Here is a 27,832-nt window from a genome sequence, read left to right on the forward strand (position 1 = left end):
ATATATCTGTAAAGAGAAAAAAGTAACAAAACAATCAGAATATTACTAGAGATGTATGATGCACACAGGTACTATTCAAAATACTTTTCTGGTAATGTTGCTCCAAGTATTTCTAGCACCTTCCAAGAAATTTAAAATGTTTTGAAAAGGCTCAGGGATCAATACTGCCAAATGAATACTGAAGATTTAGATAAAGAGCTGCTTCTGCATAAGGCAAAACAAAACATAAAAAGTGATTTGATGTTCTTACCTTAAAAGCTACAGCAGAGTTCATAATACACTGAAGATCTGTACCACTAACACCAATACATACCTAATGCATGGTCCGATATGCTACCATAGGTTATGCTTCAAAACTCTTTATAACAACTGACAGGGTAGTGTTCAGATAAACACTTCAGAAATCAAATACATTTCCTACTTTTTGATGCATTACTTTTTCTCTGCAAAGCATTCCTGTTTTCTGTCGTCTCTGAAACCACAGTCATTCAGGTCCTTCTCCTTATCATCTGTTCTCCCATGCTGATGTAATCCATTTGTTCCTCCCAAGCAGAACCAGCCTACCTCATTTCAGGGAGTTATGAGGAACTCCAGAAAGATTTATCCTCCCACATCTGGGATCAACCTCTGAATCAGCAATCTTATGTCTAGTTTCCACCCTGCTTATTCCTTCTGCCAAAAGGAGCGGCTGCTTTAATCTTACCTTATTTCTTTTTTTCCAAAACATTAATAATAAGTAAATTGTCTACTGACGAACTTATAAATCCATTCTTACCATGTTTTTTATTTCATTTAACAAGGACTGATAGGGTTGGTTCTTGCTGCAACAATTTGGGATTTAAGATACAGAGAGGACAAATAGCCAGCTTCTCTTCATGCTTGTGCAACCTCATGGGACTCATCTAACACCTAAACTACAATGAATTTCTGCACTGGACAGGTAAGCCACAAAAGAACCCCACAAAGGCGTGGGGGAGGAGGGGAGGCTTCATGAGCGTGGCATGTGCCTGGCCATGTACAATGGAAAGATGATACATGGTAGTAGTGTTCAATCTTTCAGGACTAGAGCATGAAGCTTAGGAGAATGCAGAAGTAGGAAGGAAGTCCAATGAAGACAGAATAGTTACAAAAAGCATACATGATTTATGGCTTGCAAGTTAACACTGGGTTTCCCTACAAGCCTAGTTATTGGAATAGCAGTGTAATGGCAAGCAATAATCATTCACAGTTCTGATTTAGTTTACTGGCATGTAAAAGCAACACAATTCTCTCCTCACATCAAGAACTTTCAGAAATTTTGTGAACAGTGCATTTTCTTTCCACTTTCTGCTGGGAACAGTTTAAATCTTCTTGAAAGGAAACACGAATTAGACCCATCAACCTAAAGGAATGAAAATCAAAATCTCCACACGCTACTGATAATCCAAAATTCAATTATGTGTTCGATTAAACCAAGATTTCTGAGGAACTTGGGAACTCTGAGGTTAAAAAAATGCCAAGAAAGAAAAATCCAGATCTGAGGCTGGCATCAGCATGTCATATGAAATAATTCCATTTGAATCCTGTCTCTCAGCCAAGTAGCAGGGTAGATCTTCCCAGATAGGACTGCTTTCGAGCCTGAGGGAAAGGAGTGTTTCTGGCTGCTTCCAGAGTAGCTCTTTGTGGCAAACTGGAAAGCAGAGAGCAAAAGGGCTCCAACTGCTCTCCCCTGGTTGAGAATTACATGTATTCCTGTGCCAGATATTCAGGGCTTCATTCTACACCGCTCACAGGTAGAAATATAACATTATAAAATAAGGGTGATACCATTTTACTTTGGCCAGATGCAGATACAGCCTGTGGTGTAATACGACGGAGAACTGAGCACATAGTACAGACAAGACAGACAGATGCAAAGGTCAGAGTCTTATAATGTTGTAAAATTAAAGCATTCATCAGTGTCCCATGGAAACCAATCATCTGGAACAGGTTTTCAAGACATTTTAGATGAAGAATGAAAACCATCAAGACTAAAAATCCAGTTACTCAGCAGAGTTGTTCCTAAGAATCTGAACACTAACACAGGTGACTTTACTGAGAACCTAACAGACCCCTCTTGTAGGGCTCTCCAGGACAAGTCAGTCTCAAAACAGTGTAGCAAAACAATCAATCTTACTGTGACATTTAAGACTAAATCTGATTTTACAAAGGCAAATGAAAAATATTTCTAAAATCCTTACTACTCTGGAATGATGTGTTTCTAAAATAAGAATTTTGCCACTGGCTGCATATATACAGTTGAGAAAGACTTAAGTGTTTACTTCAAAAACTTGTCTAAATCCCCTTTTTCTTCTCCTCACTCTTTCCTTTGAAAATAATATAAGGGAACAAGACTATACTTAATATGTAAAGTTGTGCAATATAAAATATTGAATGTTATGAACAAATAAAAGTCATCATTAGTATAGTATATTATTTGACATTTCATTGAAAACAATGAATTAATTAAATGTGGCATAGGTCAAATACAGTAACTTATGCTCAGACTTATGCTGCAAGCAGGGTATAAATACACTGTAATCTTCAAAAGGTGCGACTTCTAGTGTAGTCTTCCAAACAAGAACAGTTATTTTGCAGTGAACATCTTTGATGTTGATCTTTTGATTTGTAAGTGCAGTTTACAAAAGAAGCTTCAAGCAGTGCACATTTATTTAAGAAAGTAAATGTAAAATCTTGTCAGCACAGAAATAAATCACAGAACAGATGAGATTCTAATTCTGGTTTTTGTCATTAAGGACATCAGCATGCCATACGTTTATGAGAAGAAACAAAAGAAAACTCCCAAATAAAAATGACGGCTTCAGGTATATTTAACAAAAGTTCTAGATATCTTGACACAGGTGTTTTCCTTCTTAGAAGGTAAGAGCTATGTTGTAGAAAATGTACCTATGGAATCAATACAATTTTGAACAGAGTGGCAGGGGTTGACAAAATTCTGAAATAAACATTTTGGTGTCTTCAACTTTGCATAATGATTCTGCATAATGAGCTTGATCCTACTCCTGAGGTCAACAATTCTATAAGCAGAATGAGGCACATCTCTGGAGATGTCCAGAGCTTCGTCAGGCTTCATATACATGATTACAAATTTTACCAGCATCAGGAAAGCTGCTGTTAATCCTCTGAGAAGTATCTTTGGCTGTTAATCCCAGCCCAGAGTATCAGGTATGTTCTCTGCTTGGACTTAAAACTTTAACTTTTTTACTGAGTGCCATTAATGGGTTTAAATAGAATTTAAACTCCAATGCTGCTAAAACTGAATCTTCTGCTGCAGAACACAAATTCAGAATCCTGCACTGATGTGATCATCTTGTCCTATTAACAACACCCCAGACCTTTCCAGTGCCATTACCAAGAACCCAGCAAGAAGAGAGCTTTTCTTTGAAAGAAACGTCAATGTGCCTTTCTACAGTAAGATCCCAGCTTTCACAAAAGCAGCAGATGACAACTGCCCACTGAAGAAAATGATGCAACATTCTGTGGTGGTTCCAGAAGCACAGTCCTCCAGGCTAGAGCTAGAGACATGCAACTTCCCTGACTTACTACTAATATTCACAGGATTTGAAAAGTTTCCCATTCAGGAACTTTGGGCTCTAACCCCAGGCTCACACGGCCGGTCCTTGGCAAGGCCCTGGCCATGGTGCGCTCCTTGGGATATCCTAACTTTTGCAAAGAGAGTGTAATTCCTTTGACAGTTTCTGCATAAAGTTTCAAGTGGTAAGTTAAACCATGAGGACGTCTTGTCACAGTCCCTTCTCTCAGGCATGGCTTTTGGGGACATCCACCGGAGGAACTCTGACACACGGCTCTGCTGAGGAGCCTTCCCACCACTCAAGGGCCTCGTGCTGACTGAACAAACAAGCATTTTATGACAGCCACCTACCACCAACCTTCGTATGAAGGAATTGCATCAAAAATAAATAATAATTACCTATAGTAAGAAGTGACGGGCAATAATTTCATTATAAAGGGAATTACACTATTTTCCGTGGATGCAAAGGGCATCAGATTCAAGTGAAAAACAACGCCCCAAGCGCTCCTGCTTCTTTTTCTTTACTGTCCAGAAAGTTAACTTTCCGAGCAAAGCGGAGGCCACCAGCCCCGCGCTGGCTCCGCCGCGGGCACGCCTCCCCCTGAGGACCGCATGCCCGTGGGACCCCCGCCGGGCCCTTCCCCTTCTCCCGCCACCGCCCCACGCCACTCGGCGCCAGGTCGCTTCAGGTGCCCGTGGCCGGAGCCGCGCCGCCGCAGCCTCAACTTCGCGATCCCCGCGCCCCTGTTTCAAACGCCCCGTGGCGTCGAGCAGGCCGCTGAAGGGGTGGGGAGGAGGGGGGGGCGGCCACCCCACACGCCCGCCTGCAGCCGGGTCAGACCGTGCCCGACCGTGCCCGTGGCGCTGCTTCTACCCGTCCAGGAGGAGGCGGAGGGCAGACCCACTTACCGCGCCGGTGCCCGCTGCGGGGTCTCGCCTCCGGAGCGGCGGGGCGGTTCGACCCGGCTGCTGCGATCGCCGCGGCGGCGAGTCAAGGCGGCGCTGGGCTCATCGCAGGTACTTCCCGTCGCTCTCAGGCGCGGTGGGTGTGGAAACCAGTTACAACATGTCAGGACGGTGTCGCACCAAACCCGCCGCCGCGGGAGCGGGGCAAGGGCTTGTCTGAACTGGGGAAGCCCGGCCCTCGTGCGGAGCGAAGGGCAGCGCCTACCCAGCGCCGCGGCGGGTCTCCCCCCCGCCCCATTCCACCCCATCCCATCCCGGCCCATCCCTGCCCGCCGGGGCGGACGCGGGTGCCCGCGGTCCTGCGGGGCAGGGTCCGTCCCGGGCCGCGCACACGGGTAGCCCCGGAGGGACCCTGGGGGCGGGGTGCTTGTGTGCGTGGGGGATAAAACTGAAACAAACGTTGGCTTGGATTACAAAATAAACCCGTCAGCCTGGAGTCACGGTTTCCAGGTTAACTCCCTGGGAGCAAGTCACGGCAAGGGAGCCGTGCACGTTTGAGACCTTTAAATCGGGTTATGTGGGTGAGCCCCCTTTCCACAGCTCAGTTGCTTTAAAATGATCTTTTGCTCCTTTTTTTCTCAGGTTGGAGAAACGAAGGCAGAGCCCCCCCATCCAGGCTGCAGTGCCAGCATCATCTTCCTCAGCTGCCCAGAGGCTGGACATGCCGATTTGGCAATTCTGTGTTGGGAAACCCTTGAGAGCCTTTCTGAAGGCTCTTCCAGAACATGGTCATCTTTGTAGTAGGATCATGCAACTGTCGACACATCAGCGCGTCTCATATATGCATGACTTAAGCACACCGAGGTGTAAGAACACGAGTTTTCTTTGTCATTTTAAATTAATGGCAGCAGATGGAAACTTTTTATAGGTTTTGCCCATAACCTGTAGTGTTTTGTCACCCTGTAGTGAATAACCGCAGGCAGTTTTTTCACAAGCCATTTAAGACAGTGCAGCGTAACCCTGACAATTACACTTTATTGGCAATAGTTCGTCTGGTCTGGGTTTAAGCACAAACTTTTTTTTCTAACCTTTACTGCCCAATAGCAAGTGCAGGTTATATCCTATTCTGAAGGTACTAATGGTTCTACTGTGACTTTTTGAAGAGGATTCTTTGAGGAAAAAAAAAAAAAGTAATATCTATACAACAATATACTTATATAAATGTATAAATCTGATAGCCACCAGGCAACACTTTTTCTGTACAGTTAATTCAGGTAGTGGAGTGCAAAAGAGGAAATAGTTGATGTCAGTATACTCATGGACTTACCTCTGCAGACCTAGGGTTACCCGGTTTATATGGTTAGACTCTTCTCACACCCAAAAACCAATTTCCCTGGGTTTCATGAAACATGAAGAGGGAAAACTGCTGTAAAAATAAACATACTGTAAAAGTTTACTTAGTATTTTATAGTTAGTTAAAACGCAGCACTTTTTATTCCATAAAATGTGTGGTTCAAAAGGAGAATGTGTTTCTGTGGAAACTTGTCCATCAAGAGGTGGGTCCTATTTTCCATAATTATTTTTGAAAGGGTAGGAAGGTAGGTGGATGGTCACAAAAGCACTTTTAGCCTTGACTGAATCGGTTGGACTTTCATGACATAAAATTTACAAGTACTACTGGGTCTTTCTTTTAGAGAACTCCATGGGTGAGTACCAGCTTAGCACAAACAAAAAGCTATAATGAGATCAGTAATGGCTATCTATTTAGATAGAAATAGGAGAAGAAATAGGAAAAATTAGATAGGAAATCTTCATGGAAAAGGGACCTAGAGTTTTTTTGCTGCATTAGTATCTGTACAGTAGGTTTTTTGATCTGTGCCTTTACAGTGCTCAGCTCAGTGTGAAACCAATGTAATACTGAGATCTTAAGCAACACACATGCACACATGCAATACAAATGAACAATAGAGTATAAAACACCAACAACAATATTGGTAGTAATAAGGCACTTTAAAATTAATGGGTAAACAGAACGATGAGAAGAGATGTAGAAAACTTATATCTTTTTAAATACTGAGAAAGCCCTTGCATAAAATATATAAAGAGAGGATGGCAAATGATGCTGGAGATTCTTCCACACAGTTGGGGGTTGCCTGAGTTTATCAACTGAAGCCCTCCAGTAGCTATACCAGACCGGACATTCCATAAAACCTAGCTTGGATAACGTGTTTTGGAAACCAGCTACCCGCAGCCATCTGTCAAAATAAAGAACATTTTTATTCAGCAGGTAATAAAGTTCCAGGTCATAAACTTCCAGATCTTACAGCCACAGGAGGCAATGGAGGCAGATGGTATGAGCAAGCTCAAAAAGCTGTAAAACAAATTCTTAAACAATACATATAAAACTGGATTATAAAAAGGATGAAGCAGGGATATGCCGTTCAGTATCCTTACTCCTAGAGTTGTGGAGCTGCAGCAGTTTGAGGGGAATGGACTGCAGAAACTGGCCTGGCTCTTATTTGCCTGAACAACCTTTCCTTTTGCCATTGGAAATGTAACACTGGGCAAGCCCAATTGAAGCACCATATTAATTGGAATAGTTTTACTGGTATCCCACCTATTCATGAAGCTGCAAAACTACAGAAAAGAAAAAAAAGAAAAAGTTCTTATTGTAGACACAGCTTGTTCATGGGAAAAAAAGAATTAACTCAGTATGCTTGATACCACCATGTTGAGAATGTAATCAGGAAGAACACTTATTGTCTTAAGTGACCTGAGTACTCAGATTATGGTGCTGTTGGATTGTCATCTCTGACTTCTATCAGCTCCCAGTTGTCAGTTCTGAGACTTCTTTTAGTATTGACTTTGCCATGTACAGGTCTAGCTGAATGCAAGCAGAACACGAGATTGTTATCACATACACAGTGACACTAGTCCAGAATGATAGAATCATAGAATAGTTAGTGTTGGAAAGGACCTTAAGATCATCTAGTTCCAAACTCCCCTACAATGGGCATAGAAACCTCACGCTAAACCATCTCACCCAAGGCTTCATTCAACCTAGCCTTGAACAACGCCAGGGGTGGAGCATTCACAGCCTCCCTGGGCAACCCATGCCAGTGCCTCACCACCCTGCGAAAGGATGGCTGCACAGGTAGCAGCAAGTAGCCCAGTTTCTCTGTTTTCTTCATGGCTTGTCAAGTTTTTTAGTCGCACAGTTAGGTAGCTTCTTCAGGCTTACCTAAATATTCATACACCCAGAAGTCTTCAGAGATTTTACATGTCCTTGTGGTTCAGGCTCTGTCTTAGAAATCTTTTTGCCCAGATGATATTCATGTAGTTGCAATTTCCAAAATACTCTTGTCATACTCTTGGCTGACTCTTGTCATTATTTTTTCCTTTGTCACTTGCCTTTACTTGAACATCCACTTTTGCCTTACTTTGGAAATGGTAGTCATTGTACTACTACAAGCAGGTAGTAATAAAAAATTGATCAGAAAATAAAAGAAAAAAAGCCCCAATATCATCCTTCCTTTCCCCCCCCCTTTAGTTGGAAACCTCACATTTTGCTCTCCACCTGCTTGCTTTCCCAGAAAATGAAACTTTCTGAAGTATCTTTCTTACTGGCCTTAGCCTGTCCTTATCATCACTTCTTTCCAAGGGCTGTTGCATTGCTGAAGTTTGAATGACAAAATCTTAACCATATATTTTGTGATCCAGATAGGGGTTTAGAGATATGGGATGAATACTCTTATCTCTTGAAGACAGGCATACTTTGGGGTAATGCAGAGATGAATACTGAAAATTTTATACTAATTTACCGTATAAATTTATATTGATTTTTATGAATTTTATTTATATTACTATTTAATTTTTAGTAAACAATATTTATATATTGGTATACTATATTTTTCTATACATTTTATGCTAAAAAACCCTACTGAGATTTTTTTATAGTATATATTTTTAATATTAGAGGAACTATTATATGCAACTATGCATTGTGTATAAGTAAGAACCAAATTATTAAAATCTAGCCTTAAACCTGGGATACCCAGTGTCGTGTTTTAACCCTAACCAGACAGCTTGTCCACTCACTACCCCCTCTTCTTGCCCTCCCCCATTCTTGGAGGGACGGAGAGGAGAATCAAAAAGAATGCAACTCCCACAGGTTGAGATAAGAACAGTTTAGTAACTAAGGTATAACACAAATCACTACTGCTACCACCAATAATAGTAATGATAAAGGAAATAACAAGGGAAGAGAATACAACACCCCATCACCAGCCGACCGATAACTTGCCCCCCAGCCTGACTAAGCACCGACCGATATCTCTTCCAACCCTGTAGTCCACGTAGCCCTTCCGGGTAATTCCCAGTTACCTCCTGGGCATGACGTGCTGTGGTATGGAATACCTCTTTGGTCAGTTTGGGTCAGGTGTCCTGTCTCTGCTTCTTCCCGGCTCCCCTCCTCCCTGGCAGAGCATGAGGCCCACAAAGTCCTTGGCCAAACCAAAACATCATTGTTTTTCAGCTCTGTTCCCAGCTGAAAGTCAAAACACAGCCCTGCACCAGCTACCAAGAAAGAGAAAAATAACTGCCACTGCTAAACCCAGGACACCCAGTTGGACCAAAATCTTGAATAAATCAAAGTCCAGTCTGTTGTTGATACAGTAGTAATAGAAAACACCTCTTCCTGTTTATGCTGTTTGTACTCAGTGGAATGGCAAGCTGTCTGCTGTTGTTTGATCTTAATGTCTTAATGAACTATAGATCCAATTCCTTCATTAGGCTATGGCCAGGAGCCTCAAACAAGGACATGGGGTTTGTGTAGACTCTTACAATGTAGCCATAAGGAACTTCCAGTGAAAAGGAGAATTCACAGCTCCCAGGGTGTTTCTGACTGAGAAAAAAGGTGAGACCTGTAAATAAATGCATAGAAAGAGAAAAATGAAACAAGGCTAGAGGGAACAAATTGTTGCTCAATTTGCACATGGTTTATTTTCAAAGCTATAACCACTTTGAAATGCCTATGTTGGCACCGACAAGGACCCACTTTTGGCCTAATGTTCAGCTGTCTGCTTGGAGGCGAGGTTGGCAAAATCATGAAAGGTCTTTGTCTCCTTTCAATCCCAGAAGTGCCTGAAGATAGTTTTCTTTCCAGGGCTGGTTACAGTGGATGCTTCAGTGGAACACTGGAGCCTTCAGAGTTACCCTAGTGTTCACTTGGGTACTTGTGGTCCTAATGAGCTTTATAAGCCCAAGACCGTCTTTCTTTTAACCATTTTCTAATGCTAAAATCTGGGAAGAATTAAAGGTTGTACAATGCTTTTGGGAGGTCTCTGGCCATCAGTAGTAATACTGGCAGAAGCAGAAGGGAAAAATAAACCAGGGAATAGAGCAGCCTATATGAAATCATAAAATCACTTAAAAGTCTCAACAGCATAGAAAGTTAGTTATATTAATGTTCCAAAGTATCATCATAAGTCTGAATGCAGCTGCTAGAAACGTCAGGATATTCTTTTCTGGGTAGATTCATAAACTGTCAATGAAGTTATAGCCAAGGAAGTTCTTACCAATGGTATAAGCAGTAAACAAGTTCTGAAAATATTCCATCCTCAGACAAGATTGCCTTAACTGCCCACATACCTGTCCAGAAAACACAAATGCCCTATGATTAGGGGCTGTATATTGGCTGAATGATCCAAAGCAAATGCTGGAGTTCACACATGCTCTCAGCAAATGCTTTCCCATGAATTTATTACTTTACAATCAGTGTGAAGTTGCTAATTTATATGTACAATTAATGAAATAATCTTAATTAACTTTACATTCATAAAGCTGTCTTCAGAATTAATGCAGAAGTAGTGCTAGTGTGACCATGATAAACTAAAGATATCGAGGATACAGATTTTTAAGCAGTCTTTCATCATACTGGGTAATGCTGTGGTAAAATGTAGACAAGCTTATTGACACTGAAGCTTCTCCAAGTCTGAAACGGAGCAAACTTCAAACCCAAGTACAAGTTGTGAACAACTGCTCTGAGTTGAATTAGAGATGTTTAGATTGGATATAAGGAGGAAGTTTTTTACTGTAAGGGTGGTGAGGCACTGGAATAGGTTGCCCAAGGAAGTTGTGAATGTTCCATCCCTGGCAGTGTTCAAGGCCAGGTTGGACAGAGCCTTGGGTGACATAGTTTAGTTTGAGGTGTCCCTGCCTATGGCAGGGGGCTTGGAACTTGATGATCTTAAGGTCCTTTCCAACCCTAACTATTCTATGATTCTATGTTTCAAGTACAGAAGAGGAAGAACTAACAAATACAGAAGTTGCTATGCTAGGCCCATCTAATGCAGCATCATGTTTCTGATGGTAAGTGGTTAGAACTAAATATGTGGGCAGGTTTTTAGTCTCCATCTTCAGCTGCCAGCTTTTTCAGAGAGGCATATGTGAGTTTGGGATGATGGACAAAGTATGCTGAAATCCCAAACGTAATTGAAATCCCAAGTGGAGAAAATAGAGTCACTTGTTTCAATATGTTTCTAAAAACTCTTGCTGTAAGGTTGTGGGAGGAAGGAAATGCATTGTGATGGCACTTAGGCAGTGCTCTCCGTGACTATGAGACAACAGGGTGCAACAATCACAAGTTGCTGCAAGGAAAATTCTGATTGGGCACTGGAAGAATTCCTCTCTGTGAGGGTGGTTAAGCACTGGGATGTGCTTCCCGGACAGTCTGTAGGATCCGCCTCCATGCATATTTTCAAAACATGACTGCGCAAGGCCTCAGCCATCCTCTTTTCAGTTAGACAATCTTGAAGCAGGAGGTTGGACTAGATGACTTCCAGAAACCATTTCCAACCTAATTTTTCCATGATACTGTGATTCTATATTTATACTCCTTCCTGTAACAGATGTAATTAGTACAGATTTTGCTCCATACCTAGAATGGTAAAGTTCTAACCAGAGTTTTGCTAAAAGGCAACTTTCTATTAAGATTCTGTGCTGTGTGTTATAGTCCCAAGTCTTGAAGTAATATTACATGGTAATAAATAAAATTTTGTTTTCACAAGCTTAAGTGTTTTGTATTATCAGCACGTAAGAACACTGTAGAAGTTACCTCTAGGAAACTAAGGGTTTTGCTAGTTCATAAGAGAAGCAACTAAGAAATTGTGAGGAGTAATAGCTTGAGATTATGAAATAGCTTTATTACCTGATGGCATCTGCTAACATTTTCATCAATGGAATGGTGAAATTCTCTGGTACTGAAATTGGCATTGGAGTTAAAACAGAAAGAGTAATGGAAACATTCACTCCCAAAGCTGGAGTCTTTAACGAGCTGTTAATGCCCTTAAGGTCTGTCTTGAAACCTGTGCAAAAATAGTTATTGTTTTTAAACACAAGCTTAGATCTGAAACCATAATTCCATGATGCTATGTGGATTTATGTACAGAGTATGCACAATTATTGCTTATGAAACTGCAAGTCAAGCGAAATATACACTGTGAGATTGTAGTGGTTGCTATTGGACCATCTCATGTTAGAGAGCCATTTTATGTCAGGTATTTGCAAACAAAAAAGCTGAAAAATTTGTGTACTTTATCAATAACAGTTATATGGCTGCAAGACATTATGCTGTGCATCAAACCTTGAAATAATTCAACACTTTGGGTCTTCTGTGATATTTCATGGTTAATCTGAAACAGTCAAGTTCATGAACAGTATCTTGGGAAAACATGCTTCATAAATTCAAGCATTTACTGATTCTTTCCGTTCCCTTCAGCTATCTAAAATGGAAAATTATTAATGTGTGTGACAAAGGCCCAAGAGGTGGATTTGAGCTATCATCTTACATTTACCAATTATGAGACATCATGTGCTTCCAATTCATCTACATCAAACAGATACATTAACATTTAAGTGGCAATCCTAATCTGACTTTTACTTAATTAGTAAATGAATAAGGATGCTTCAACTGAATAAAAACAAAATACATAGACTAAGGAGTAATTCAGTAAAAATAGCTGGCTTATGAACATGGAAATCGGGAGTTTCACTTGCCAAGAATTAAACTTGTTTTCAAATGGAATAATTTATATGGAGGTGGGAGGGGGTGGGGGAGGGGGTGTGTGTGTGAAATGTGTTTTGAAGCTATAAAATATCTAAAGTTCAGTCATGCTGAACTATAAATGTATGGTGCTCTAGAATGAGGGAGACAATTATAAAAATGTAAGACAGCATAAACACCTTCTCCAAATGAAGTAGGTGCTATTCTTTAATTTTTTATTAAAGTGTAATCAACTTCTGGATGAAGTAGCCAAAATTATTTCAACTTTAATAAGGGACTTTGATGACTAACACAGGACCTGAGGCATCTGTTGAAAATTGCTCATCAAATAAGCCCTTCTCAACTGTTCTTTAAAGTGACTCTGCAGGGTCTTACTTTTCCATTTTGAAGCTCCAGGGTGCTGTGCCTGTCACCCTGTGCTTGTGTGTACACAGATCTTGGCCCCTTTAGGCACTTCTATACCTAACTCATGAGCCTGATCAACATCCAGAAGCGTTGAATTTCTCCTCTTGCATTCCATGTGATGATCAGATGAAAAGGTTTTAGGTACTTGGGCTCTTTGTTGGCTTCAGTCCTCTAAGATATATTTCAGGTTTTATTTACAGTGATTTGCAGTGAAATGAAAGAGGATGCTCCCATTTTAATTTCCCTCAATCAGCTTTAGTTCAGGACTGTAATAAAGAGCGCAAATCTCAGTGGAGATTTGCAGAGTGCATCAGAGAAAACTGGTGCATAGACTGCAGTGAGTAAGGAAGACTTCCGGTGACCTCAGAAACGTGCAGTACTGGTGACCTTCTGCATCATGAACCAGCATGAAACATGTCCACACCCACAGGAAGAACAACAAATACAAATTTGTGTCCAATTGTTATTATGTATATCTTAGTAGTAGGAAGCAATAGAAGAACAGTGGAGTTGGAAGACAGGTAAGCAACACTGCTTGGATTTGGTTAATAGCCTAAAAAATGGCCATAATAGGAAGCATTTAATTGCCATATTACTCATAGCAGAAACGGTTGTTTTTTTCTTTTTGTGAAGGATGGTCAAAACAAATCATGGTCTGAATTTGCGACAATACTGCCTATGTGAAATCTAACACAAAGCAAGAGACAAAAGAATAAGGATATCAATACAAGTAATTGCAGATGTGATAAGAACAAAAGCGTTCCTTGAGGGCTGTTTTATAGGTGAACGACTTAATAGCCTCCAGTGTAATCTCCCTTATCCCCTAACTTGTACATGCATTCTGTTGTAATATACCTTTTTAACAAAGTAGTTTTCACTACAAAATTTCACAGAATTTTGCTCTTTTCTTTGTCATCAAATTCCTGATAAAGTCTGCTGTTGCTGGAAGAATGAAATTTTAATTCTCTATTCCCCATGTATTTGTCCATTATTGTAGCGTGACATTCCTCCATAGACTAATAAAGTGTGAAAACATACATAGCACTGAGGCTTCATACCTTGTCTGTAAGTTTTGGTTTAATTTAATTTCAGATTGGGCATTACAGAAAGCCAGGTACAACAAATATCTGCAATATTTATGGTAAGAAGTGCTTGAGTGACTGTGTTTGACTGCATTCTTACTCTATTGCCAGATAGAAAATAGCACAGAGATTAGCATGTTGTCAACTGACACAGGAGTCACACTATCCCCAGAAGAAGCCTTGAGAGATTTCTGAAAATAGCTGGTTGCAGGGGTGATCTTGGCATTTGAGGCAGAAATGTGGAGATACGGAGAAGGGAGATTCGTACAATCCTGTATTATTTTAATCCCGTGTAGTGTAAAATTAAAGTTCAAAATCTGTGTTATAATTCATACAGCTATTGCAATCTATTTTATTAGCAAGTACATTCTGGACATGCATTAATCAGAATGCTGAGAAATGCGTAGGAGTGACAGGCAACCTTGAGGACAGATGTCACAGCGGAACTGAGTAGATTACTCCAGCGAATTATTGTCATCATAGTAAATGGAAGTAGAAATAATCCATGCAGAGTTTAAAACATTCAGGGTGGAGTTTAAAATACCCAGTTCAGCAAATTTAAGACAAAAATGAGGCACATAGCACGTGTATTGAAAAAGAAGAGAAAAAAACAGAAATCATATGGCCATGGTGGTTTATTCTATAAGAAAAACAAATCATTTATTCATTGAAATAAATGAACACATTTGTCCAGAAAATGCTGGTGCTCTTACTTGGAACATAGTTATTTTTCAATTTAAATTTAGTTATTGAGAGGAGAAACAAAGGTTGTAATGCAAGAAAGATTGTACTGAATTAAGGTCAACATTTCTGTCTATTTGTTTATACTGGAGAGCTTTATATTTTGGGTATTGTAAACTGATTGTAATGGAATTTCTGTGATAGTAAATGACATTTAGTGACAATAAACACATTTAAATCTTAATGCATATGTACTACAGTCTGCATTAAATACTCTTAAATACAGTGAAAACTATATTCTAATCAATACACATCTTATTTCTTATTCTTTACCATTTTATCTACCACCCCTCCAAGTTTTAGCTAAGCCTTGCTGATGTTATATGAAAGATCGCATGCAGTTGCCTCTCTTCCTTTTCCCTTAGGAGGAAAGTTGCTTAGATTTTATACTACTTGGTTTTGTAGGATTTTTCCCAGGAAGAGTTAGGGTAATTACTGTTTTTACTATAAAATTTGAGGCTGAAGAGACATGCTTTGCATCTGAAATGCACATTACTAAGCATGCAGTGGTTGTTCTTTTCTGTCCAAAATGATTTTACAGTTCTTGGAATGACCTACAAAAAATTAATTCTCTTGTAGGCTCACTTTACCCTTAGGCAGAAAGCTGGACTGTTGCACACATAAATTCATAAGAGCATGGTACTGAACAACAAAACTCATTTACAACTTTTTTATACTGATTGGATCTTTTTTGAGTGAAAGGTGTTACTTTAATAAAATGAGAGAATTCTGTTTTTCCATAAATTTAATTGATTCCACCTACTTCATCAATTATGTAATTTAATGAAATGTTAAACTTCCTGATAAGATTTCAGTAGTAACAATGAAAACAATAAATTATTTAATCATATAAAAATACTTACAAAGGATCAGAAGTACACAGTAAAGACAAAAAGACAATCAAATGAATTTTAATAGCATTCTGTTTGAAAACCAGAACTTCAAAAATTTTAAGCTGCTTAACTAGTTTATACAACAAACTCTAATATAATTAAAATAGACTTGCCTACAGGGAGAAACCATACAAAAAGAGTGATAAGAACTGCAAAGTCAGGTCCTTAAAATGTGAGGAATGTAAAAATAAAGGCTTCCTGTGTGAATTTCATTCTGCCCTTTTTGTGTATGCACATTATCAGGCAGTTTTTAATTACATGATTGTATAGATTTGGGTTTTTCCCTTTTTGGGAAATCCATCAGTAAAAGGATAGTTACTCCGTCTTTCTTCTTCCTTCAGTATCTGATATCAGATCATACTCAATTTCCAAAAGGCAGATCCTGCATCAAATGTAAAATTATCAAATATCTTTGTGGAGCTTTGTGCTGTGCTCTTCAAAAAATTAGCTAATCTATGGTTCCCTACAAAATTAAATACCACTATTATTCTTTTTTTATGATTGAGAAATTGAGACACACAAAGATGAATGTCAGAATTGTCAAAAGCATTCCCTAATTTTGGATTCCAAACACAAGATGTCTCATGCTTCATTTTCAAAGCACGTAATACTTTATCACACTTTTTTATCTTCAAAGCACAGCTTTAATCAACTTGAAGTTGATAAACTTTAGGAACAGTATTGTATCTGGTCTCAGTCTGGAGAGACCAAGACTGGATCATTAGCAAATGGATTTATGGCTCTGTATGTGAGAGATGAGGTACACAGAGTGCTGTAAATACACCTTGCCAGAAGAGGAAAATGGTGCTTCAGTTCTATTCTGGGCTTTAGAAAAGAATGTGTGATAGTTTAGAGCATGCATTTGTTTGTATGGAGTGGATTATAGAGATGCTAAACTAATGCCACTTGAGCTGAAATGTCCACATATGCTATACATATTAGAAAATACAAGTACACTTCCCATACTATCAGATAAGTGGTATTTTTATATCAGCATGGTGACACACCTCTCATAAAAGCCTCAATTTTCAGATGGATGGATTGCTCACGCACAGTAACTTAATTGCAATGGTTGCCTTGTTTTGCAGCCAGCTCATTTGTCTCACTCCACTAACAGGGTAAGCTGCTCATAGAAATATCTGTGCCTGCTTTCCCTAGTGGTGACTGATGCCACTCTTGCTCCTGTTTTCTCCCAGCAGTGTGTCTGTAGTCCTGCCTCCTAGTTTTCCTTCCATCAGCCCCAGAACTGATGCCCATCTCTACCATGACAGGTGATCAGAGTCTCATCAACTTTATTTTCTCTCAGTGTGACTTATTCTGTTTCTGGTCTCAATTTTCCACTAGTGCTCAGTGGCACTTCTTGATCCACACATGTGGAGCAACAAAGTCCAGACCCTGTGTCCTCTCCACCTTCTCCCTCTTTCATCCTTTCCTGCCCATTTCTTCTGGCTGTAAACCAGTTCCTTCCCATCGGTGTTCTGAAAGAATCCATGTACTTTTACTCACAACTTCCATTTGACCTTCCAGCTGGCCAGCTCTGTCTCCTTGCCTGAGCAGCCTGGACAGTCAGTCAGAAACATTTTCTGGTCTTGTCCTGACAATGTGCCCTGTGTGGCAGAAAAACTTAAAGCATGAGTCCTTGAGAAGGAAGCTGAGGTTATTGCATAAGGTGGAGTCTGATGCAGAACATATGTAATGAGCCTTACATGGGATGCTTATTCACTAAAAAACAGTTGTTATTCATAGGAAAATAAGAGAAAGAGAGCATGTAGGAGGCCTTTTCTCAGGAATAACGTTGATTTGGGTTCCTTTTCCCTCCCTAGAAACCAATTTTCATGAAATTCGCAACAATTTAATAAGGTGTGACCTGCATGTTTGTGTCCAGTTGTCCAGTGGACTAACAGTACTGTAAATGTAGAGGAGGGATAATGACAGCAGGTGGACTGACAGAAAAGTCGCAGATAGACCAGTCCTGAAGTAAAATAGGCTCAATAGATACTTGGGATTAAAACTGGATCATTAAAGATAATAAACAGACGCTTTTAATGAAATCAGGTTTTTTTTGAGTAAATAATGCCCAGAGTCTAAGATTGTAGAGATACTTGGTGGCACCTGTGTTTACAGTAGTATAGTCGCACAAAGGAGTAGGAAATTTGCTAATGAAAGGGGAAAAAAGCCAAGAAGGCGTCTCAATCCTTTTTTTAACTTGAAGCAGTGTATCAGGAAGTTTGTGCTAAGGAAACACGCAGATGAATGAAGAATAAGTTAGTATAGAGCTTAACAGCAATGCCTTTGCGGCCTTTAATGGAAACCAAACTAGCTGATCTGAAAGATCAGCTGATAACTATTGCCCTGACTTGCATCTAGCCTAATCTTAAACTGAGACAAACATCCAGTCTCGATTATTTTGAGATGTGAACACCTTACTGCTATGAAAGACAGTCATACCTTTGCATCTTTTATGATTTGCCTGGAAGCAGTCCTCTCTGTTGTATTTGTTCACAGAAAAGATGTTACTACAGGGAAAAGTGATAGTGATTTTTTTTCTGAAAACTGATAGTTTCAGTGATTTCTTCTGAAAACTGATGGTTTTCAGTGGTAACTGAAAATATTACTAAGGAAACACTTTTTGTCTCTTAAATAAAGGAATGAATGCAGGGCTGAGTTAAAGTATTTTTCACTCAGTTACAGGCTTATTTCCTCTCAAGAGACAGAGTTCCTGTATAAAGCTTTGTGTCTTCTTACTATGGTGCTTTAAAAAAAAATATTATTTTATAGCTTTCAGGTGTTGCCAGTTTTGCCTTTGTTTTCTCTTTCTAGAATTCTGTACTTTCCTGCACTAGTAACCATATTAATCTGTGTCTGCCATTCTTAATTCTTACCATTCCATATATTTGTGTCCACCCTCAAAGGTCTTTTAGATGGGTAAACATGTACTTTGCATATTTCTTTGCTATTTTTATTCACTTACATGAATTTTCTATAATATTTTGAAGACATTTAGCATGTCTAATGTCACTGAAATCTGTGAAATAAACTCTCCAACCAGAATAACAAAGTTAGAAAGCCAACATTATTGAAGTACTGGGTGCATGGGGTATTGCTCTGCCTATCAAGCACACCACGAAGAGACAGTTTACAGGTTATGTACCTTTATTATATATATATTCATGACAATTTCATGAAATGCCCACCCAATTCTCATTACTGATTGCATATGATAACTTCGGAAGATAAGGCCATGGCACAGGTGCTCTTTAGTCTTGCCAATTAACTACATGCTCTTCCTTGGGCTAGTTTACGACCCTGAGAGGCTCCTTTAGCTGTTTTCTTTGCAACTGTTTACCTGTGTCTTGGGCCTTATCTACAGAAGGAAGGCCCACATCAATTTGAAAGATGACATCTGGTCTGTTTGTTCCATGCTTTCCTTATCTTGAGAATCCTTGCAGCCTTGTCTATACAAAAGAAAATCTTTGTTTAGTTTACTATCAATACCATTGGCTTAAATTTTTCTTAAATTTTCTCATTCTTTCTGTCCTTGAATTACAGCATTATGTTCCTACACAAAAGGATCCTCCTTTTATTTGTTTCTTCTCCATAATACCATTGATTACATGGACCTATTGACTACTTTCCAGGACAGGCGGTATACTAAAGCATACTGCCTCAGGAAAAGAAGCAGGAAGAGCTTTGTTGCCCTCTTTCAAAGATTACTCTTCTCTAAGCCCAACCCTACATCCTTTTTTGGAATGTAGGTTGGTTTTCCTTGTGTGAAAAGCTGTCACTACTGCATGATGGTTGGGAAAGATTAAACCAAGCTTTTCTTCACCTCTTTCCACATCTCAATTTAAGATCTGTGCTCCTAAATTGGATCAATAACAGAGTAGTTCCAGGGTATCTTAAAGTTAACTGCTGTGTTTGTTTGACCCAGTGTAGGCCATGTAAGGTTGGTTCCTATCCCCAGCTCCCTGTCCTCCTGTATGCAGATGTGCAGAAGGGAAGGGAGGAAAATCCACAAGGAAGATGGGAGTGGTGCTTTTCCCCCAAGTATCCTGTGGTATCTGTCCTTTTATATGTTTCCAAATAATGAGTTACTAAACCTATGTGATGATATGCAATCAGCTTTCAGTGCACTCCTCCATAGAGTCTTATGGGATCACTTAAGTCATTACTATTATTCAGCATGAAGGTAAAGCCACTCTTGGAACTGGTAAGAAACAGTGATATTATTAACATGCTCACATGTGAGCTGTTGCACAATGGGGGGGGGGGGGGGTTCTCTGCCACTGTTAAGGATTTGGCCAAGCTTGGTCCTCGCTCTAGTTCAGCAGCCAGTGCAGGAAGGGCTAATAAAAGGAAATGTCATACTACATGCTATAGACTTATTTCTTGTACCTTGTTTATAATACCTGCAGAATTTTGTGTGTTTAATGACTGCTGCCCACTTAATCTTTTACAGCAATGAGAGCTACCTTGATCCTTTGCCAGGGTCGGAAACAGTACGTGTGTCCAGGATCTTGACAGATAGGACATGCTGGAACTTGGAGTTCATGTCTGGAATACCAGATTGTTGGAACCTAGCAGTGGTCTGTTCTTAATCATTTTGCCAAAGAATGTTAATTTGTAAACATATTGGAATTGGGAAAATATTTAGAGCCACTAGAACCACTGCTGGAGATCTGGGATGCTTATTGCAATCCAAGCCTTTTGACAGGGCTAGTAAAATGATGATGATTTAATTTTCATGTGAATGAGTCCTTTTCTATGTCAGCTACCTTAAATCCCTGTACTTCTGTCTCATTTCTGAGATATACTGTGTCACAGCTTTATGTAATTAAAATAAGACTGTACAGATTTGTAGATGTACAATTCTGTTGCATTCTTAATGTGGTACCAGAGGCTTATTTTGCCTCCAACTGCCAAGCATAGGCTTGTAGAAGCATCTGATTTTGCCAGCAGGTTGTGTCATTCCGCCCTGTATTCCAGCTTTCTGCTTGGCTGCTTCAAGTAACATAATTCATCAATAGTAACTGATGATCTCCATCAATGAGTAAACTACTCCAAGTCTGTATGTAAGTGTCAGCAGATAACAGGGTACTATGTTCAGTCACAGACTTTGCCCATTATCTGTGTAGCCTTTTTCATATTGTCAAGTGAAATCTTTGGGAATTCAGGAGTTTTGGAAAATTATTCAAATTCTCAGTGCACACAAAAAGGAAAGTAACCTTTTATCCCACTTCAGGCAGATATTTTGATTTACATCAAAACTGGCAAAAGCTAAAATAGGACTGCTATTAAAAAGAACTTCAAATATCATAGAAATGTTTTACATTTATTCAAAGATCTTTTTGTAATGATTTAATAGTGTTGAGATGGTGATTAGTTAGCAACTAATTTTGCAAATCTAAAATTTTGAGATCAAGTGATTGCTGTGACCTTTTTGTTTTCTCAGTTCTTACAAGGTCACAAGAAAAGAAAAGCATTATTAGCTAGCCAAGCAAGATGAACATTGTTATTACCTTCAAATGAAGTCAACACTAATAAGGATTGTTCTTAAGAGCTGAGATTTGTGAAATTTTGTTCTTGCTAACTATGATGGCATAGTAATGAACAGATGCTAGTATTTGATAAATAGATCAAATCCTGTATGGAATTTAGTGTAGATATTCACCATATGTCATCATCAGTCTTCCTGTAGGTGACATTAAGACAAATTTCAAAACATTAATCTGACCAAATCAGTGCATTGTGTCCTGTGGCTGCCTGCCCATTTATCCTCTGCGGTGTGATTGTGTACCCCTGTGTGACCCAGGACGAGTCTGTCTTGTTCAGGGATGTGGAAATGCATGTCTGGTATTAAGAATGGTGAAATCACAACCCCACTTGTTCCCTGGGTTGTGGTCTCTTCTGTAAATACTGAGTAGGCTTAAATTTTCCTTTGCCTAATATTGCAAACTAAGAAACAAGCTTAATTTAAACTGGAAGAAACATTTCCAAAGTAGCAGCATGTCTAAGCTCAGGGATATTGATCAAAGCTTCAAAGTATTTGAAGGGCAGATTGTACAAAGGTTGTTAGATTTCTGGGAGAGTTTAGAACCATTTTTATAAGTGGTAATCAAAGTGATAAAAAGCACCGTTTGCTCACTGTACATCTATTCTAAAACATTTTTACTTCTCAGATCATATCAAAGTCAAATAGGTGACATGTCCAATGACAGAGCGAAGCTAAAAGACATTGTGTTTCAGTTTTAAATTAGCAGTAGTTTACACAGTTTTCGCTCTGTTCTATTAGGCTGAAATAGTTGTTTGGGTGTTGCTAATCCATTAAGAAATAAGTGTATTCTGCAAATAAAATTTGTATGAAAGGCAGGGAAACAATACTTCCTGCAGACAAAGTTTTTCCCAGTTTACATTGCTGTTCGATAGAACTATGTAAAGTCAGCAGAAACAACTACCATACAAAGCATAGCTTTTCTCTGAAATCAGAAAACAACTACCTACCATTTTCCTTGTGCTCTGAAATGACCATTCATGCTTCCCAGGTTTGGTGCTTTCAGTAGTATGAAATAAGCTAGAAGAAAAATCTCCATGAAATATTTTTTAGCCAAAAAATGTAATTCACGAGAAACCCTAATTTTTAATATTAAAGGTCAAGGAGGAGGGCCTATGTTGGTCAAAGTCACAGAGATAGATGGTTGCATGTAATAAGGTTCCTAAAAACCTTGATTGCAAAAAGCTAACAATGTAAATGGCATATTTTTATTATGAATTGTGTAATTTAATCCACTGATCAAACTGGGATAATAGCTGACTTAGAATATTAGCAGAGGCCAATTGAGAACTTAGTCTGAGCATCATGGATCTCACGATGTTGGCATATAAACAAGAATATTTTAACAGCATGTAAAAGTGAAAATTGTTTTGCTGTGGACAATGTAATTTTATTTATTAGAATTTTCTGCAGCTTTTAATCCACATGTTGTTCCAGATACTAACCCAGCAACATGATAGTACTTGAGCAATATGATGCAATATTAGCCAAATCTTCTGACAGCACAGAGAAGCTATGGGTAATAGACAAATTACTACTTAAAGAAACCTATAAACTTCCCTCCTCAAGCATTTACATAAAACCTGTTGGACATGCAGGATAACAGTGCAAGTTGCAATGCCAATGGTTTTCAGTTGTATTTGTAATTTTTAGTGGTGTAACCACTACCACTAAAAAGATACCGCAAAGCCTTCAAGAAATTATTTCCTCAAAGAGGAGCAGCTGCCTGACTCTTAAATTGTCCAGACTCACTTCTGAACTTATAATAAGGAAATTTTTAGGGATATTATGATAGAAGCACTGCCTTCCTACAATCTACTACCAAGATGTTCATTGTGGTCAGTCATTGGACATTTCATGGTTCTGCATTTTTTACTTGCTTGGAGATAAGATTATCTGCCATATATTTCTTCTTGATCTCCTGGATATATTCAAAACACCCAAACAAGCAGTGAGGCTGACCATGGGAGCCAATATCTGTCACAGATTCAAGTAAGAGCCCTTTTGCTCCTGCAGTTCTACCTCCTAATGTCTACTGCTGCAGTTCTTACTCAGACCTGTTAAACAGAATTTGCCCAACCATCACCGCTAAGCATGCCAAACTTCTTGTAACTATCTGGGATGTGGCGATATTAGAGAGACCAAGTATGTGATATTATCTCCTTTGCCACTGGGGTTGGGTTAAGAGTAGATACGCATAATGAAGGGAAGTGACAAACTTGACAGTGCCTGTAATAAATGTGATAAGCACTTCTCTATAATTGGTAGAAAAGCCCTAAAATTGGGAAAGATGTAGGAGCAGTACCTAACGTTGACACCTGTAACATACTTGTTTTCAGTGCATGAAAGACACAGAGCAGACTGGTGACATTTTAAGTCATCTCTGGCAAAAAGAGTGGAAAGAAACCAAGTGTCAGCAAAGCTGGAAAGAACTAACCATCTACCCTCATGTGATCTGTGCAGAGGAGGACTGAAGCCTCCACGACCACTTTCATCCAAAGTTTCCCAATGTAACTTTTCCCAACACTGTTTTTTGTTTTTCCTCCCTTCCCCACAGCACAGGAAAGCAGTGAAGCCAGCCATCATAACCAGTCTGTGGCAAAGGTTTCAGTAAGTGTTCAGCAAACGTTCAGGGCTTCAGCCAAAAGGCAGGGGTTGCCATACTGAAAGTAAGAAAGACCACCCCTGTGTTCTCCCCATTGCACTTCACCATAAGTGTTCTTTTCATCTTCCTTATACACTACACAGCTGGCCCACTGGTGGCCTAAGGGTCAGGCTTATCCAGCAAGACAATTTTATTTGGTAGTGAGTCAGCAGGCCAGTTACACTGAGAATCCTACTGCATTTGTATGGCTAGGAGAGAAGTGCAAACACAGGTCAAGTTTGACAGGATTTCTTAGATTAATGGAATATGGCTGGCCCTAAGAAGTTTGCCATCTCCATAGTTCATTTTCTTATTCAGGAGACAGAAAATAGGTATTCTAAATGAGGCAGGAATCTTTTGGGAGGGATATTACTTCTTCATACAGTTACATTCTGTATTAAACAGATGCATGGATACAGTAGATCAGGATAAACTTTTCCACTGCAAGACCATCCTGCTGCAAACTACATGCACTAACAATAAAAATGGAGGTCTCGGTGCTATAAGGATCCAATTAAATGGTGCTAGGATTAGAATATGCAGATGCTTGGTCATGGCTATCACTCCCCCTTTTAACTATTACATCTATATGTATGTTTGTCTTTCTGCTTAGAAGACTGTATACACCCACATGAACATGTGTGTGTTAACATTCACCACACTAATTTATATAAGCTTTCAAATCCCTTCTCAGATTTTACTGCACATCCAGACAGTCAGAATGATCGATACTTGCTCAAGGCATCTTATTCTAGTAGTTGACTTTCCCCACACTCCGACTCTGAAACCATATGTTATGTTGGCTCCCAAATATGATCTCAAAGCCCATTGTTGTAATTTCTTTGTTATTCGTAACCTGCTACCATTTGGCCATTGAAGCATGATGGGTTTGACCACCAAACCAAATGAAACAAAAAGACAACCCTTACGCAGACATTAATATCTACAGCCTTAAGTATGCAAGAAAGCAGCACCTCCCAAACACCCGCTCCCTGATTTCATCATTGCACTTCATTCACCTCCCAAAGGTCTCAGATGATGACACTTTCATGTGCTGTGTCACACTGGCTACCACCAGTGCACTTTTATGGTTTTTAAAGGTAGCTAGGTTCTTAGTAATAGGCATAGGACTAGACTGGAAATAAAGTCAAAAGCATACATGTCAAGGTCTCAACCTGTAGCTATTTGCATAGCAAGCTTCAGGACAGGGTATAGCCCTAGTAATAATCAATGTAATGTCTCATCATAATAAGTTCAATGTCTATATAAATCACTTCTCAGTTGAGGGTTGTATCTGATTTAGACTGGAGGTTAGTTGGCTGTGGATTTTATATGCTTTTATATTTGTGAAATGGAGTACTTATCTGTGAGACTATCAGGTAGCATTACAGTGATCTGTGTGTGAAAAGAAGGTGTGGGTAAGTTTTGTACACACCAGGGTGTGTTTTTAATTTTATAAGTGTCTGTGTAGAATTTTGCATACCTCATCACCTCACCCTGCTTTTATCTTCCTTCCCTTGTTCTTTTTGCTCTTCCCAATCCTTTAATTTTCCTGCTGCTTTTATCTGTTTTGCTTCCTTCCTTCTACCCTGCTAGAACACCTTTTTGCTTTCATCTGCATTTCAGACTCTCTTCTCTCTTACTCTGCAGTCTGTCCCTGAACATGCACCTCCAAGGTAACTCTCTTCTTTACAATTCACAGCAGTAATCTCACACCCTTACTTATTTTTGCCTTTAAGTCTATGTTTTGACGTGCTATGTTAAGGCTGTAGGTTGTTTGAAACAAGGAAAACACCTTACCTGTTAGTGCAGTATTGTACACAATTTACTACTTTGTAAACAATACAATAAAGTGTGCATTGATCTTGCACATTTTTTGGTTTTAATCTGGTCCTTGTCTGTTCTGTTTTATAACATCATATACCCTGAACTCAGATAATAATTTTTACAACCAACTGTTACTGAAGAAACTACTCAGATGTTAGCTGGTAAGGAAGACAACTCCTCTTAATATCTGACAAAAAAAAATGTATTGCTGTTAAAAATAATTATGAGCTTGCTTCTTCCCGAAATCATCTCCTAATGATGTTCACAGGGAAAAATGAGTGTGCCCATCATGATCAGAGGGTATCAGTCTCACGTATGGGAAGTAATTAGATACAGTTTACCCTGACTTGTGGTTAGATCGTGCCTTGTGTACTGACAATGGCTCAAAACAAAAGATTGAAAAACAATAACCTTTTCTTCATGTTAATTTGGCAGCCTCTGGACTACAGTAATCTTCAAAATGTGATAAGAATGAATATTTATAGTTACTTTTTCAATCCTTTTTAATATTCTCAGGTACTTAACAAGTAAACCAGTTAGCATATTTTAGCAACATTCCAGATAGGTTATACCTATCAACTTGAATATTAGCCAAATATTACTTCAACTAATTTTCTGACTAGTTCTGAAAGATAGGATCATTTGTCTGGACATGTATGCTTTACTGCCTTAACATATATTCTTTCTATCCATCTCATCTTAAAAATAGAAAAGGAGTTACAGAACTTCTCCAATGGCCTAAATGTTTAGTTATATGGCAGTACGTACGAAACTGATTATACATGAAGATATTGCAAGTTGTTATCAGTAATAACTTTCTCCTCCAAGAAAAGAAAATCAAATCCTGACATTTACTGGACACCTCCTTGAGAGATCTCAGTTGAATATTGAACCTTTTTTTTTTTTTTTTTTTTCCTTCAAAAAAGCAATATTATCTGCCCTAAGGTCACTGCTTCAGTGTTTTACTCAGAACATGAAAATATTCAGCTGAAATCTGACTTCCCTCCCTTCCAACTTAGGGCTTTAATCTTTCAAATTCTTGCAACAAATTTCAAACAGAAGTGTTCTTCCAATTTTTACCTGCATTTTTAAATTTTTTTTTATAATTTTATTTCTGCTCAGCTGCCATGAACAGAAGCAAAGAAAACGGAGAATGTCAGGAAAATCATGTTACAATACAAGCAGGTGACATAGTTGTGAATATAATTGCTATCAGCTCAATCTGATCTTGAAGTTTCTTTCCTGAACAGATTTCCCTGGTATGTCTGAGATCAGACTCAACTGGTAAATGAAGCTTCTTTATCCCTTGTGCCAATATGAAAATAAAACTGAATTCTCCTGTGTTGTAATACATGATCTGGTTGACAGATGACCTATCCTTTTCTGGGAAAGACTGCAGTGGCACTAAAACTTTGTGCTTTTAGACGACAAAAGAGTCATTTTCAGGCAGTAGCCACGTGCTGGTTTTGCATATTCTGCACTACATTTCTTATTCATACAGGAGGAAATTGCATCATAGGTCAGCAACCTCTCAATCCTCAGGTTTGAATGTGGAATTCATATCTTCTTTCTCACTTCTGGCCTCAAGGAGGAAGTTTCCAGAGACCAGAGAAATCCTTAAAATGGCTGAAGAGTCCTCATTATCTGAGGGAAGCCCTAGGCAATTTATGTATTTGAGGTAGGAATGCAAATGCAGAAGAAACCAAGCATGAGGGAAGAAAACTTTTCAACTTGCCATGTGTTATAATGTTAGGATGTCACAAAACTTTGGGCAGGATCTAATACTTTAATGAGAACTCATTTTTCATTTGTGCTGTATATGCAATATTATTATATTCATTTAAGACAATTAAATGTAAATACTGGTATTTTCTTAACATATGTAGGTAGAACGTGAAATTATCTCTATTTCAAAGATAGAAAAACAATCAGGAAGAATCTGCATAACACAAACAGATTTATTTGCCACCACCCATTGGCTGCTGATGAGAGAGCAGATTCCTCCTAAAATCGAGATCTGGAAAATGGTCCTCTAGTGCTGACTCCTACTTGCCATTTATTTGAGGTTGTCTGATTCATGCACTCCTACACTGCCCCTTCAAACAGCAGACTGAGCTTTGTTAGGGCAAATATCACCTGTCACTTGCACA

The 27,832-nt window shown here is 39.1% G+C and overlaps 1 protein-coding gene across 1 annotated transcript; it reads left to right on the top strand.

Moving 5' to 3' along the window:
* Window positions 1–4,031: 4,031 nt before the first annotated feature.
* Window positions 4,032–27,832, top strand: LOC133213041 (uncharacterized). The gene is made up of 3 exons (XM_061354992.1): window positions 4,032–4,588; window positions 5,120–5,343; window positions 27,184–27,832. Coding segments are annotated over exons 1-3 (783 nt in total). The 3' UTR covers window positions 27,186–27,832.

Source organism: Neopsephotus bourkii, unplaced genomic scaffold, assembly GCF_033783945.1.
Source record: "Neopsephotus bourkii isolate Nb327-2 ecotype Australia unplaced genomic scaffold, CSIRO-AGI_Nbou_v1 NB_756, whole genome shotgun sequence".
Taxonomy (NCBI): domain Eukaryota; kingdom Metazoa; phylum Chordata; class Aves; order Psittaciformes; family Psittacidae; genus Neopsephotus; species Neopsephotus bourkii.

Coding starts and splice junctions, on each gene's coding strand:
- LOC133213041 (XM_061354992.1), top strand. CDS start 4,032: ATGCAAAGGGCATCAGATTCAAGTGAAAAACAACGCCCCAAGCGCTCC. Junction 4,589..5,119: donor CGGCGCTGGGCTCATCGCAG/GTACTTCCCGTC, acceptor TTTTTTTCTCAG/GTTGGAGAAACGAAGGCAGA.